Source organism: Stegostoma tigrinum, chromosome 22 (assembly GCF_030684315.1).
Source record: "Stegostoma tigrinum isolate sSteTig4 chromosome 22, sSteTig4.hap1, whole genome shotgun sequence".
In the NCBI taxonomy this organism is placed as follows: Eukaryota; Metazoa; Chordata; class Chondrichthyes; order Orectolobiformes; family Stegostomatidae; genus Stegostoma; species Stegostoma tigrinum.
Genome location: NC_081375.1, coordinates 33,888,140 through 33,902,409, shown reverse-complemented (window position 1 = coordinate 33,902,409; position 14,270 = coordinate 33,888,140). Strand labels below are relative to the sequence as shown.

The 14,270-nt window shown below is 40.0% G+C and overlaps 1 protein-coding gene across 3 annotated transcripts in view; it reads left to right on the top strand.

The window, feature by feature from the left end:
- The window catches only part of LOC125463594 (septin-9-like), a 258,165-nt gene that overhangs the window by 24,294 nt on the left and 219,601 nt on the right, over positions 1-14,270 (top strand). For all 3 annotated transcript variants that reach the window (XM_048555035.2, XM_048555034.2, XM_048555038.2), the window contains exon 2: positions 10,821-10,877. In XM_048555035.2, coding sequence (XP_048410992.1) covers positions 10,821-10,877 — 57 coding nt within the window. The remainder of the gene's footprint in view (positions 1-10,820; positions 10,878-14,270) is intronic.

The window sequence follows — 14,270 nt, the reverse complement described above, 5'->3', positions numbered from 1 at the left end:
TACAAGAAAGTTAGTCATATTTTCCAGCTCTCTCAGCCTTTGCTATACTAACTGGGCGCTATGACAAGTCAGGGAGTGTCTTTGAGGAAATCGCATTTAAGTTGTATCTGCTATCCCAATGCATTACTGAATGGCTGGTACAATGGGGCACTAATTCAAGAACAGTGAATATTTTAAGATAGCATAAACAAATAAGCTTTGCCTGGACAAACAGAATTCATGTGTTAAACAACAAGATGGAAATTTTTATGGAGCATTGGCCCAAGATCTTGGTACTAAAATAATCAGGCTGAAAATAAATCCAACGACAGGCATAGCAATTGTGTGTCAGAAAATAGCAGCGCACATGTGTATTTCACAAGTCTGGATTATCTATTTATTCCTATTTTGCAAACACATTTGTTTTTTAAAATCCTAGTCTCTATGCTTTAGCTATTATTATTGACAAGCCCTAACTACAGGCTCAGGGAATGTTGGTAGCTGGAAGGCAGACACCTATTCATATAGCCTCAGCCAGTGGTTGTATGCTTAAACTGCATGGGATCTTTCTTGCCGTTCAAGGCAACACAGTCACAACATAAGATTTTGTTAGACTCAAGTGCCAAACAGATGTATACAGTTAAATTTTTTAGTTTTGTTTCATTGATAGAAGGGAGTATGTAACTCCAGACACTGTCATTAATTTCCATACAATAAAAACCTTCCCATGGACCTTCTGTTCTTACCAATTATATTAGGTATCTGGTTTAACTAGGTTTCTTCAGACGTTCATAAACAAGCTTGTCACTCCGAAAAAGTCTGACTGCTATTGCTTCAGGACAGATACTGGATCATAAAACTTTCAAGAAAGGGAATGCCTGTCAAGCAAATGGTTAAACACATCATATACACAATTGTAAGATAATAAAATGTGAGGCTGGATGAACACAGCAGGCCAAGCAGCATCTCAGGAGCACAAAAGCTGACGTTTCGGAGGGTCCAGGCCCGAAACGTCAGCTTTTGTGCTCCTGAGGTGCTGCTTGGCCTGCTGTGTTCATCCAGCCTCACATTTTATTATCTTGGAATCTCCAGCATCTGCAGTTCCCATTATCTCATATACACAATTGTGCTTGATTTGAATGGTATGGCTCCTCCCATGAGCTTCCATTTCAGACAAGCAAGCTAATGCGTTCACCAAAACAGTGCTGAAACATTTTACAGTACTGCAGGTTAAACAGGCACTTAACTCCTAATATATCATCAGAAAATTTACACGATCAGTACCAAGTTAATGCTGGAATTCTATGGTGAGAGGCCATTAGCATTACGGAGTACTGCTTTATTGGTGCAAACATCAGGGAAACAATACTTCTTCTCCAACAAAGCAAAGCACAAACAGTCAAATATTTGGTCCTATATTTTCTGTAATGTAACTCTAAGAAGGTTGAGTTTGAGTAAAAGTTGTTTGAATACATGCTTTTAATTTTAATAGCATATTTACCATTTGAAATGTGATCTTCTCCCATAACTTGTTTTGGTGTTTATGGTAAAGGAGAGGGGATTTATAAAGATGTGAAATCTCCTATGGCCTAAACTATGCCCTTGAATGTACCGCATGAATGAACATATCTAGGTTTAGCAATTAACTTGCAGTTGTGGCATATTACTCACCGGAAAATGTGACAGATGCCAACTGAATCATCCTGTACTTCCCTGAAGGCTGCTCACTGCACAGAGCACTTTACTAAAATGTAGGGGTGGTGCGGGGGGAAGCGATGGCCTGGTGATATTATCGCTGGACTGTTAACCCAGAGACCCAGACAATGTTCTGGGGGCCTGGGTTCTTATCCCACCACAGCAGATAGTGGAATTTGAATTTGATAAGTACCTGGAATCTAATAATGACTGCAAATCCATTGCTGGAAAAATACATCTGGTTCACTAATGTCCTTGAGGGAAAGAAATTGCAATCCTTACCTGATCTGGGCTATGCGTTGCTGTGGGTCTGGAGTAATGTAGTTGACTCTTAAATGTCCTTAGGGCAATTAGGGATGGACAACAAATGCTGCTTAGCCAGCAACATCCTCATCCCATGAATGAAGGAAAAAATAATTATTAGTGGAATAGTCAAATAGCTTTGTTCAACATAAATACCACTATCAATTCCAGAGTCCATGCGGAATATATGTAAGTTTTAGGAAAAAAAAACTAATGACTTGGAATTAATTCATACAGAGATAGTAAGAGCTGCAGATGCTGGAATTGGAGATAATTATGGAGCTGGAGGAACACAGCAGGCCAGGCATCATCAGAGGAGCAGAAAAGGTGATGTTTCGCGTTCCTGACCCAAAGCGTCAGCTTTCCTGCTCTTCTGATGCTGAGTGGCCTGCTCTGTTCCTCCAGCTCCACGCTGTGTATTCAATTCATGCATCCTTTTTTACTGTATATATTAATTCAGGTTTGTTCCTTCGTAGATTTGCCAGGTTCGCTATATTATGTGGGCCATGCAAATTGCTTATTGACCAATGATGCTGAGGTCTCCAGAAAAAGTAAAGCTTTAAAATTAAAAGTACTTAAGATTTAACACCTCAATCATTAAATAACAACATTTTTGCTTTCCTCAACACTAAATAGGTTATCATAATTTTCACGGAGTTTCTCCTTTGTTTTTAATCTTTACTTCAGTGAATGCCACTGAGAAATTGGGTAACTGTTCAATGGAAACTGCAGAGATACAGTATAAATCGCGTAAGTAATAATGGGAGATCAGGTGAATATTCAGAGATTAATTTTCTTTATAACAGTTTTCTTGCATTTTGCCTCTTCCTAGTTTTTTAGGCCAATGGTTCTGGATTAAAATTATGCAACCTTTCAATCTACAAATGTCATTCTATAAACAAGCACATCTTATTATCAAACCGTTTCAAGCATCTCAATTCTGATGGGGGGTCATCATGAACCTGAAATGTTAAGGATGAACATTTTCAAAGATTTCATTGTCACAGTTCATAGGCCCTTGCTTCCCTTTTTATAAAGCTCTAGTTAGACCCCACTTAGAATACTGTGTCCAATCTTGGGCCCTACACCTCAGGAAGGACATACTGTCCCTGGAGCGTGTCCAGCGGAGATTCATACGGATGATCCCTGGAATGGTAGGTTTAACATATGATGAACGGCTGAGGATCCTGGGATTGTATTCATTAGAGTTTAGAAGGTTGATGGGAGATCTAATAGAAACTTACAAGACAATGTATGCCTTAGAAGGGGTGGATGCTAGGAAGTTGTTTCCGTTAGGTGGGGAGAGTAGGACCCGTGGGCACAGCCTTAAAATTAGAGGGAGTAAATTTAAAACTGAAATGAGACGATATTTCTTCAGCCAGAGAGTAGTGGGCCTGTGAATTCATTGCCACAGAGCACAGTGGAGGCAGGGACGTTAAAAGCCTTCAAGGCAGAGATTGATAATTTCTTGATCTCGCAAGGAATTAAGGGCTACGGAGAGTGCAGGTAAATGTAGTTGAAATACCCATCAGCCACAATCAAATGGCGGAGTGGACTCGATGGGCTGAATGGCCTTACTTCTACTCCTATGTCTTATGGTCTTACCACTGCATCCCTCTTCTCCCATGTCACCATTTATAAAAAGGCTCAAATAGTTCCAGGCCTTAACAGCGTCTTTGCCCTATCTGCAAGCTCAAAATGAGAAGTCTGAATCAAGCCCAACCTTGAAGGCACAATCTGATTTATTTTTGTCATCTGTCTGTTAGGTGGCTCAGGTTACATCTTCCACCCCATTCTGGGTGAATGTCCTGCTTCCCAAAGCTGCTAATTAATGCCAGCAGAATAGGCAGCAGTGGATACTGCTGGAACTGCAACCAGTCTCTCTGAGAAGGAGCAGCTTGGAGGCTGCATTGCAGGGTGTGTTGGCTGGTTTCAACGGGTCCACGCAGGCAAGCTCCAGTTTGAGAGGCATAAGCATTTATGAGGCAAGTGTTTCAGTGCAGGGGTGGGGGCAGAGAGACCAGTAGGAGTGGTATTCACCATTTACAAACAGTTCCATTTGCAAACCTTTCCATCAGGCACAGAGCACTGAAACAGGAAGGAATCCATACCTTCCAACAGAGCCTAGTTTATCTGACCAACTCTTATGTTTCATAAGTACTCCTTTGCCATGAGTGAAATAACAGTGGCCATTAATTATCAGTTCAGGATGGCCAGTTCAGGACTTCAATTATCTAAGAATATAAAGGCTGGCTAATACGTGCACTATATCTTGCAGATGACAGATGTTGCTTCCCTGCCATGCCACCTGACTTTATAAATCTTTTCCCCTTTTCCTTTCCTTCCCTTCCCACACCCACAGCCACCAGCTCAATCCTGAGGTGAGAAGTGGTACATAAAATTTCACCCGCCTTCAGTTCTCAGTACTTATCCTTACTGTTGAAAGTAAAATGTTGAATCAGTGGAACAATTTCTTCTACCTGCTTTGAAAAGGCTGAAGGTTTAACTCTAATAAAAGATTAAAAAGTAATTCTGCAACTGAGCATCTTGAAATTTACTCCAGGACATTTTTTGTTTTTAATTTCTCTCTTCCTGCTTGTGTTTTCAGTTGAACTAATAATAACTGGATTATAATAAAAAATATGACCATCATACTGGTAAAAAGCACAAGGATCATCAATACAGTTCCCTTAGTGCCTGGTCTGACCTGGCAAATGAGGCAGCAGAAGAAAAGAATACAACCTTGTGGTTTTAAAAACCAAAAGGACTGTAGATGCCGGAAATCAGAACCCAAAAGAAAAATTGCTGGAGACACTTAGCAAGTCTGGAATCGTTTGTGGAGATCAACCTGAGTTAGCGTTTTGGGTGCAGTGACCCTTCCACAGAGCTGATGGTAGCTAGAAAACAGATGTTATCTTATGCAAAAGAAAGAGTAGGGGAGAGGGTAATAGAGCCCAAAGAAAGAAAGGAAGTGTCAGACAGCCAAAGGAGTGGGTGACTGTCAGTTTAGGAGAATGAATAGTTACTCCTGGGAACTATAAATGTCTAACAATGGGTTGTGTGTAATAGCAGATCATGCAATATCAAGGCCTGGTGTGTTGGGAGTTGAGGTACAGACATGGGAGACGATGCCTCAAGCCTAAAAATTGTTGCACTTGATATTGAGTCTCAAAGGCTAGAAGCTCGGTCTTTTTTGCAGACTGCATGTGGGTGTTCTGTGCAGTTGTCACCTGGTCTACACTTGGTTTTCCCAATGTAGAGGAAACCATATTGCATTCTCTGCTCACTGTAGACTGGATTCTGTGAAGTGCAAGTAAAGCACTGCTTCACCTGGAACGTATGTTTGGACTCTTGGCTGCTGTGGAGGGAGGAAGGAAATGGGTAGGTGTTACACCTTCTGCAATTGCAAAGGAAGGTGCCTTGGGGCTTGGGGATTTTAGGAGTGAAAGAGGAGTAGACCAGGATGTCCCAGAGACAATTGTCCTTGCAGAAGGCTGATAAGGAAGGGGAATGTGTGTCTGATTATGGCATCCGACTGGTGGTGGTGAAAAATGACAACTAATCATCTAGATGTGGATGCTGGTGGGATGGAAAGTCTCTGGTCAAAGCAGACCCTGTCGCTGTACGGCAGGGAAGAGGTAGGGTGAGAAGCAAGTAATATTCAAAGTGCACAATTCTTGGCAATGACCATTCCCATCAGAAGACATTCTAAGTATGCTCTTTGATATTCAATGGTGTTGCCTTCACTGAAACACCCACTTTCAACATCCTGGGGGTTAACTAGAAACTCATCTGAACTCATGGCTTAAATACAGTGTCTACAAGAGCAGGTCAGAGACTAGGAATACTGTGGTGAGTAATTTACCTCCTGACTCCCCAAAGTCTGTCTACAATCTACAAGGCACAAGTCAGGAGTGTAATGGAATACTCCTGACTTTCCTGAATCGGTGCAGCTCCAGCACTCGAAGCTTGGCACTGTTCAGCTTAAAAGCAGCTGACCTGATTTCCATTTCCTCCACAAGCATCCACTTGTCCCACCGCTAACCAGCAGGTAGTACCTACAAGAGCATTGCAGAAATTCAACAAAATTCCTTTGACACCAACTTCCAAATGGATGCCACCTCCATCTTGAAAGACAAGGACAGCAGATACACATGGGCACACCACCATCTGCAAGTTCCCCTCCAAGCCACTCACTGTACCGACTTGGAAATATACTGCCATTCCTCGACTGTTACTGGGTTAAAATCATGGAATTTCCTCCCTCCGGGCTTTGTGGGTCAAACTACAGCTGTTTCAGAAGGCAGCCCATCAGCACCTTCTTGAGGGTAATTAGGGACAAGCAATAAATGCTGACTAGCCAGTGGTGTCCCACAAATGAATGAAAAAAGAATTTAGAATATTATTTTGAATGGCCTGCAATTAAAATTTTAACAAACTAAATGAAAGGATTCTTATAAATGGCCTCCCTTTGTTCTATTCAGTTGAATTTTTTTTAGAAGTGAGCCCAGCTGAAGTTGAGTCACTCATGGTGACTCACTGACAGTCCTGCCACGTTTTTGAAACAGAAGAGATTTATTAGACGAACAATCTTGGTTTTGGTTAAAATGTATTCCCTTTGAATTCTGCGGTCTCCATTCGGTGGCAAATTAAATACTTTTTAATCCATATGGACTCGACTAAGAGTTTTTAAAAATGAAACACATTTTTCCAACTGGCCTGCCAATCCTGTCAAGCAAACTTTCCTTGCAAACCATGTATGACCTTGCCAATGCTTCTTTTTTCTTTGTTCTCTCTTTGTTTTTAATCAAATAGAAGTTCTTTATTTGTAGAGAAAACAAAAAATGGGGATGACTGTATTAATAATGAAACAGCAGCCCAGATGGAGAAGAAAAGAAGACGCTAAAGCTGTTCAAGTCTTTTAGCAGATCAGTATTTGACTGCAGGCTTTGGCAGACTGACACTGCATTTAGATTGCAGCCCCAGACATCAAATGTCTGTTTGTAGGTTCTCTTAACATGAAGTGGTCATAGTTAAAAGATTTAATTCTTAACTTTCTTTCATTTCAACTTGCATTCTGCAGTGGCTCCCATGCATTTTCTTTTAAATAGATATAACTTTCCCTTCCTTCCATCTAGAAATAAAGTAAATATTTTTGTTTGTTCTTTACTTTGTTTGTAGGATATGGGTATTGTTGGCTAGGCTAGCATTTACTATCTGTCCCTAGTTACTCTCAAAGGTGTTGCTGAGCTGCCTTGAACGGTCCATATGCTACACATGGACGCATGATGTTGTGAGGGAGGGAATGCAAGGATTTTGACCCAGCAATAGTGAAGGAATGGCAATAGGTTTCCAAGTCAGGGCCAGGATTGTGAGTGGCTTGGGCAGGGTGTTTACAGTAGGTGGTGTCCCTATGCATCTGCTCCTCTTCTCCTTTTTGGGATAAAAGTGGTCATCTTGTCATATTCCTCTTTCCTTTCCCTCACTCCACTGGCCAAAAAAAAACATGGGCCGGAAAGACTTGTTGCTACTGCTCTTTTACAAGCAAAAACGGTTGGAGGTTAAAACTAGCAGGCTACCAAGATTTAATATTCATGTGGTAATTGTTACTTCACTTTTCAGCCATTCACCTATTTCTTTTTGAAAAGAACAAGCGTTTGAAAAGATTTCTTACACCAGTCCAATTTGAAATGAAGATCTTTCACTAATTCAAAGACAAAAGAAATGTGTCATGTTACCCTGATCTATTCAGTATGTTTGAAATAAATCTGTCCTCACCTGCTGATCTCTTCAAAAGCCTATCAAGGTGCTCAACTTGCATCACGCCATGGATGAATTCCAGAAAGGACAAGAGCTCAAAGATCATTCTGTCAGTTGCAGCACATCATTAAAAACAGAATGAAGTTGTTCTATCATTGGGCTGCTTTGAAGTGATTGTGAGGTAATCAGCTTAGAAGGACATCTTGATATTCCTGTTGTGTGAAGCAAGCACGCAATTTCAATGCTTTATTTTAAGAAGAAAGCCGTCATTGGTTTCATCCAAATTGGAAGACCACTCGACTGCTGTAACATTTTGATGTTCAAATAGCAACTGTCTTTGACCCAGTGCTCATACTATGAAACAATATTTGCATCTTTAACAACATACTAATGTTTACAGTCTACCTATGGGTAGAAATCAAAGTGATTCGCCAACATGATGACTACGTTTAAAAAAGGTTTTTAAAAATCCCAATGAACTCCACAGAAATATAACAGCCAATTAATGGAAGGCAAATCAGATAAGGTGTCATTAGATGAAGACATCTTTCCAGACTTCTGCATCGCGTTTGTACTACTTAGCTCTTGGTTAGCTTCTTGATCTGTTTTATTTATCTCCACTTCTGCCTTTTACTGGTTTGAATTGCCTAGCCTCAAAAGCCCCTGGTTAGCAATTGCTATTTTATAGCTCATGGTCAGTATGTTTACACACCTTTTTTGAAAGACATGCTCAAGGAATTGGGCTGTATCATAGTATATGAACTGAGGCTATAAAGGTTTCATACTCCTCTTAGCTGTGATCACTTGAAGCACACATGCTGTAAAAGAAGAAGTGAGGCTCTGAAAGTTTGTGTTTTCAAATAAACCTGCTGGAGTATAGATAACAAAGTGTGGAGCTGGATGAACACAGCAGGCCAAGCAGCATTTTCGGAGGATGAAAGCTGACGTTTCGGGCCTAGACTTTTCTGATGAAGGGTCTAGGCCAAAATGGCAGCTTTTGTGCTGCTGAGATGTTGCTTGGCCTGCTGTGTTCATCCTGCTCCACACTTTGTTATCATGGATTCTCCAGCATCTGCAGTTCCCATTATCTCTGGACTATAACCTGGTGTCGTGTGATTTTTGGTAATATCTTAATGATAGCCCAGACACCAATATACCAGTGAGTTTAATACATGTGTATATAATTAATTGTCCTCGATGTCTGTCTGTGGATTCTTCATTACCATGTGTTGGTTGAAACCCTTGCATCCTGAATACTTTCAGCTTTCTCTGAACATGTCTTAATGTCCTAAGAATCTTGAACCTTTTTATATTTCATCTCTTGAACAATTTATCTACCTTGTCACGCTTAAGTGGTTTATAGGACAGCATCAGAAATAAGCCTGTGGCTACTTTAAAATCTTGGACTTCAATTCAAAACTTAGCTCCTGTTGCAAGCTCATCACATTTGTTCTTTGCTATGCCATTGGCTCCTTTGTGACCATTTTTTAAAGCAAGGCTTTCTTTTCCCTGAAGTTTACAACTGTCTTTGTTGCATCTCCCGTAATCCTGGCAAAACAAAAAGGCGGCATACCATTCAGGAATCCTATTTCCAACCACAGATCTGACTTTTGTGTATTCCTGTTGTTAAATTCTATGTTTCCCCCATGTAGTACTTGATACATACTGGCTTTCAAGGCTAATATGCCTCTTCACCATCCACTTGCCATGGGTGTGATTTATAAATGCTGATGAGATCAGCCTGTACACCACTCCATTGAAGAAGTAATCCACTTTTTTTCAATTTATCACTGATCAGTAAAAACAATATTAATGTTGATTGATTCTTAAGATGGCAGGACAGGCAGATTGAGAGTCCAGATTGGTTAGGACTACATGCAGTGGAGTTTCAAAGAATGAGGAGGGATCTCACAGAGAAACTTCTGAGTTTCTAAAAAGACCAAACAGGGTAAATGCAGGAAAGATGTTTCCAACGACTGAGGGTACAAAATGAATCACCATCTAAGGATATGAGGTAGGCCTCTTAGGAATGAACCTATGGAGCAATTTCTTCTCCTAGAGAGTAATAAGCCTGTGGAATTCTTTGCCACAGAAAGCAGTCATGGCCAAAATGTTAGATGTTTTCAAGAAAGAGTTAGATATATTTGGAATCACAGAATCCATGCAATGTGGAAAGTGGCCACTCAAACCATCAAGTCTGCAGGACCCTTAGAGTAAACCACCCAGAACTAGCCCTTGAACCTATACCATTAATCTACATAGCCTACAAATCCTGGGACACTGGCACAATTTTTGCATGGCCAATCCACCTAACCTACATGTCTTTGGACTGTGGGAAGAAACTGGAGCATCTGAAGGAAACCTACCCAGAAATTAGAAACATGTCATCCAAGACTGGAATTGAACCTGCTCCCTGGAGCAGTGCTAACAACTGAGTTCATTGGTCCAAAGGGATCAAATTTATTGGGGGGAGAAAAAGGGAACCTCGGCACTGAGACGGATGATCAAGAACAGCAGAGCATGCTCAAAGAACTGAATAGCTTATCCCTACTCCTGATTTTCTGTGTGCCTATATTGTACTTTTTTGGCCAGATATGTTTCAGAAGCTGTCCTTCTTTTCTTTTGACTCTTTTTCCTTTCTTCAGCATTTCCACTTTTTAAATAATATATAAAGAGAAAATGAAGAGAACATATAATTGTAGGAATCCCACCACCCTTGCCCTATCCCACCCTTTTTTTTTTAACCAGATGGTTTGCCTTAACGTTTCAAAGTTTCTATAAAGTGATAAAAGCATGTGCTGCTGCCCTTCCAGTGCCATTTTCAGATATAAACTTGGACAGCAACATAGGCATCATAATTTGCTAGAATTTGCACTCATTCTTGTTGGTACCTACTTTGAAGCTAAATTTAAGTTGTCACTTTGACACCACCGTATATGCAATTGAAGTGAAAAGATCTTTCAAGCACTGAGGGTCTGTGTTACTCACTCAATGAATAAAAGTGGAATAATTGTGAAAATAGGAGAAAGAAACCTTGGATTAGTACATCAACTTGATGTCAAAATTGTTCTTGTTGCTTTTAGGAATTACAAGAACAGCAAGTGGAAAATTGAGAAGAACCTCTGACATCACAAGTCCAAGTAAGTAATTACCTAATTAACATTAGTGTTTGGAAAATCAGTAACTTGTCATATTTTATGGAGGATTACATAAAATATGTACAGCACAACATTTGATCAACCAGTCTATTTCTTCATTTATGCACTCCCCTCTATCTCCATGGTCTACTCCCACGCTTCCTTGTCTACTTTCTTCTCCCTCCTAAGGTTCACTGATTTTGAATCTCAATTATTCATTTCAACTACCTTTTTTAATGAATTGAGTTCAATGTTGTCCCCACTTTTGAGATAAAGAAATTTCTTCGGAGCTTACAATTTGATTTCTTGGTGTCAAGCTCCTATTGAAAGCATTTATTTCCACCCTTCCGAGGAAAACACACTGTCAATTCCACTGGAACATATTTGCATACATTCATGATATCCTATGTATTTGTGTGCACTAATTAAGTCACCCCTCAGCCATTTTCAAGAGAATTGATCTATTCATCATGATACATATAATCTTGTAATTCTGCTATTCATTTGATACCTTTTTTTGCTGTTTCTAGAAAAAGCCTCCTTTCTTTTTATTGTGGCATCACAACCAGAACTGTACACAGAAATCTAGTGTAGATTTTTTTGTGCACACAAGTATGAATATAGATCAAGAGTAGGCCATTCAACTCCTTGAGACTGCTCTGCTATCAACAAACTCATGGCTGATCTAATTATGGCCTCAACTCCTTGACTGCTATCTGCTTCCCTAACTCTTGACTCCCTTGTTCATCAAGAATGTAACTACCTCTGCCTTAAAAGTAAACAATGATCCCACTTCCACCATTTGTCTGGGAAAAAATTCCAAACGCTTCAAGTTTCAACTCTAGAAATTAGCCACCATGCTTGACTTGCCTCTTTCTTGGCCACATTAAACTGTGTTGCTTCCTTTTTTAATGACTTGTGTAATTGTAACTTGAGTTCCTATTGAGCTCTCGGATCCCTTTACTCCTCCATCCTATTTAAATCCCTAATTTCCAAAATATGTGATAAATAATATACATTTCTTGCCAAAAACGGAATACCTCACATTTACTTTGTATTGAAACTCATTGCCAACCATTTGGCCATTCTGCAAGTTTATTGTTCTCTTGGAACATACTGAATTCTTCCTCTGGTATTATTTCCCAACCCCACCCATCATTTGCAAATTTACAAACTGTAACTTTGGTTCCAAAATCTAACTTGTGAAGACCAGTGGTCCCAAAACTCAACCTTCCCACTACCATAGTCTGGTATGCGTTTAACCGAAAACACACATACTGGCATTTGTATGGTCACTTTCAAAGCTATTGGACTTCTCAAGTGTTTTACAGCTAAAGAAGTATTTGTAAAGTGTGATCTCTGGATCCCATGCCAATTATATGATGATGCCTTTGTCATGTGGTTTGATATGGGGGCTTTGTGAAAGCCATTCATTGCTGTTGGATTTTCTCACAGCATTTAATCTAGTTTCCTTTCTTCTTTTGGAACTGAGTTGGTAATATTGTTTTAAAAACAATTGCTTCTTCAATGAGGTCAATGAGTGTACTATCGCCACAGAAAAAAGAGCAATTTAATTCTATTAAGTACTTGTAGAAAACAAAAAGAGAAAAACAGGAAAAAATACTTTCAAGCATTGTTCAACAAAGACGAACATGCAACCACTTAAACTATTTAAACAATTTGTGTTGAAGAGCAGGAAATATTACAGATTTGTGGTAGTTTTAAAGAATCTTGTATTGATATATGTTGGCTAGAAGTATCAAATGTACAGTAATATTCACTAAATTTACTTTTCTATGGATTCAGTTAGCTATCACCCACTTTACAATACCAGGACTAATGAGTGGACCACTTTATTTTTCCTCTCTGCACACAAAGTAAATAGGTTGAGGCACAGATCTAAACTATTCCCAAGATTCTAAGGAGTTACAAAATCTTTTTGAACAGCTTAGTTAGTCTGAGTTCAAAAACAGAAGGCTTTATCCCAGTGTATGTTTTCGGTAAGTGGGAGAGATCAGTGCAAAACTAATTTGACATGTTCAGAATTTTAGGTCTGATTGGGACCAAACCCCAAATTACGCATGACTTTGCCATTTGAAGGGAGAAGTGGAAATGAGTGTCTGCTAACAGGCAATCCAATTAGCCATCTCCAGCTGACAGGGAATGTGTTTCAAACTGGTCTTCTGTGAGGAAGTGAGACAGGAAGGAAATGAGTCCAGGGACACACAGGCCTCAGTTTTCCTGTGGATCCCTAGAGCAATATAGCTCCTTCTGGACTCAACTGAAAGTTTCAGACACATCTATTCTGCCATCAAACCTGACTCCATTGAGTGGAAAAATCAGCTTCTGACTTCCTCGTTAAAGCTCTTACTTCAAATTGTACCAAACTTGCATCGTGCATCTTTATCAGCATGTATTATGAGCAATAATATATTGCTCACAATTGTAACATGTCAAACATCAATTCCAGTTTTAAGGACACGCATGCGGCCTGCTCTCATTCCTTTGCCTGATGTGTACCTGACTTGACGTCTGGAATGGTTTTTGAGTAATCCCTCTTAGGATATCACTTTATTTGGGGAAAAACCTGCATTGATAACCTTTGGCATGTGCATCCTATCGCATTGTAGTCCCCAAGGGATGTGGTTTTACACTCTTGTTACCAAGAGGTTAGACTTTCCACTGCCTTCTGAAGACTGTTTGTACATATTGTTGTTTGGATCTGTAAAAACTTGGACTTTGATTTGACGTTTGCTTCATCCTGCTTACACAGAATTCATTGATTGGAGACTGATTACATTAGAACTGCTTGGAATGACACCTTCTGTGCCATCACTGTGAATTTTCTTTCTGTGGCCTGAAGTACATCATTTAGCTATTTACAACAATGTTTTGAGCACTCTTTATCCTAGTTATGTAAATGAAAGATCATTTTCTGAAGAAGGGTCTAGGCTCAAAACGTCAGCCTTCCTGCTCCTGTGATGCTGCTTGGCCTGCTGTGTTCATCCAGCTCTACACCTTGTTACCTGGTCGCCTCTTTACAGTTTTTAAGCCATCCAGTAGCTCATAGTTTGACCTACTGTACTGAATATACAACTATTTTTACGTACTCTTTCATGGCATATGTGCATTGCTGACAAAGCCAGCACTCGATGTCTATTTTCAATCCCCCTAGAGAAAGGGGTGGTGAGAAAGGGGTGGTGAGCCAGTGCAGTCCGGGTTGTGTAGGTAAACCGACAGTGCTTGAGGAGAGCATTCCAGGATTTTAACCCAGTGATAGTGAAGGAACGGCAACATTGTTCCGAGTCAGAATGCTTTATGGCCTGAAGGAATACTTACAGGTAGTCTTTCCAAGCATCAACTGTCCTTGTCCTTTTCAGACACCCTTTTTGTTTT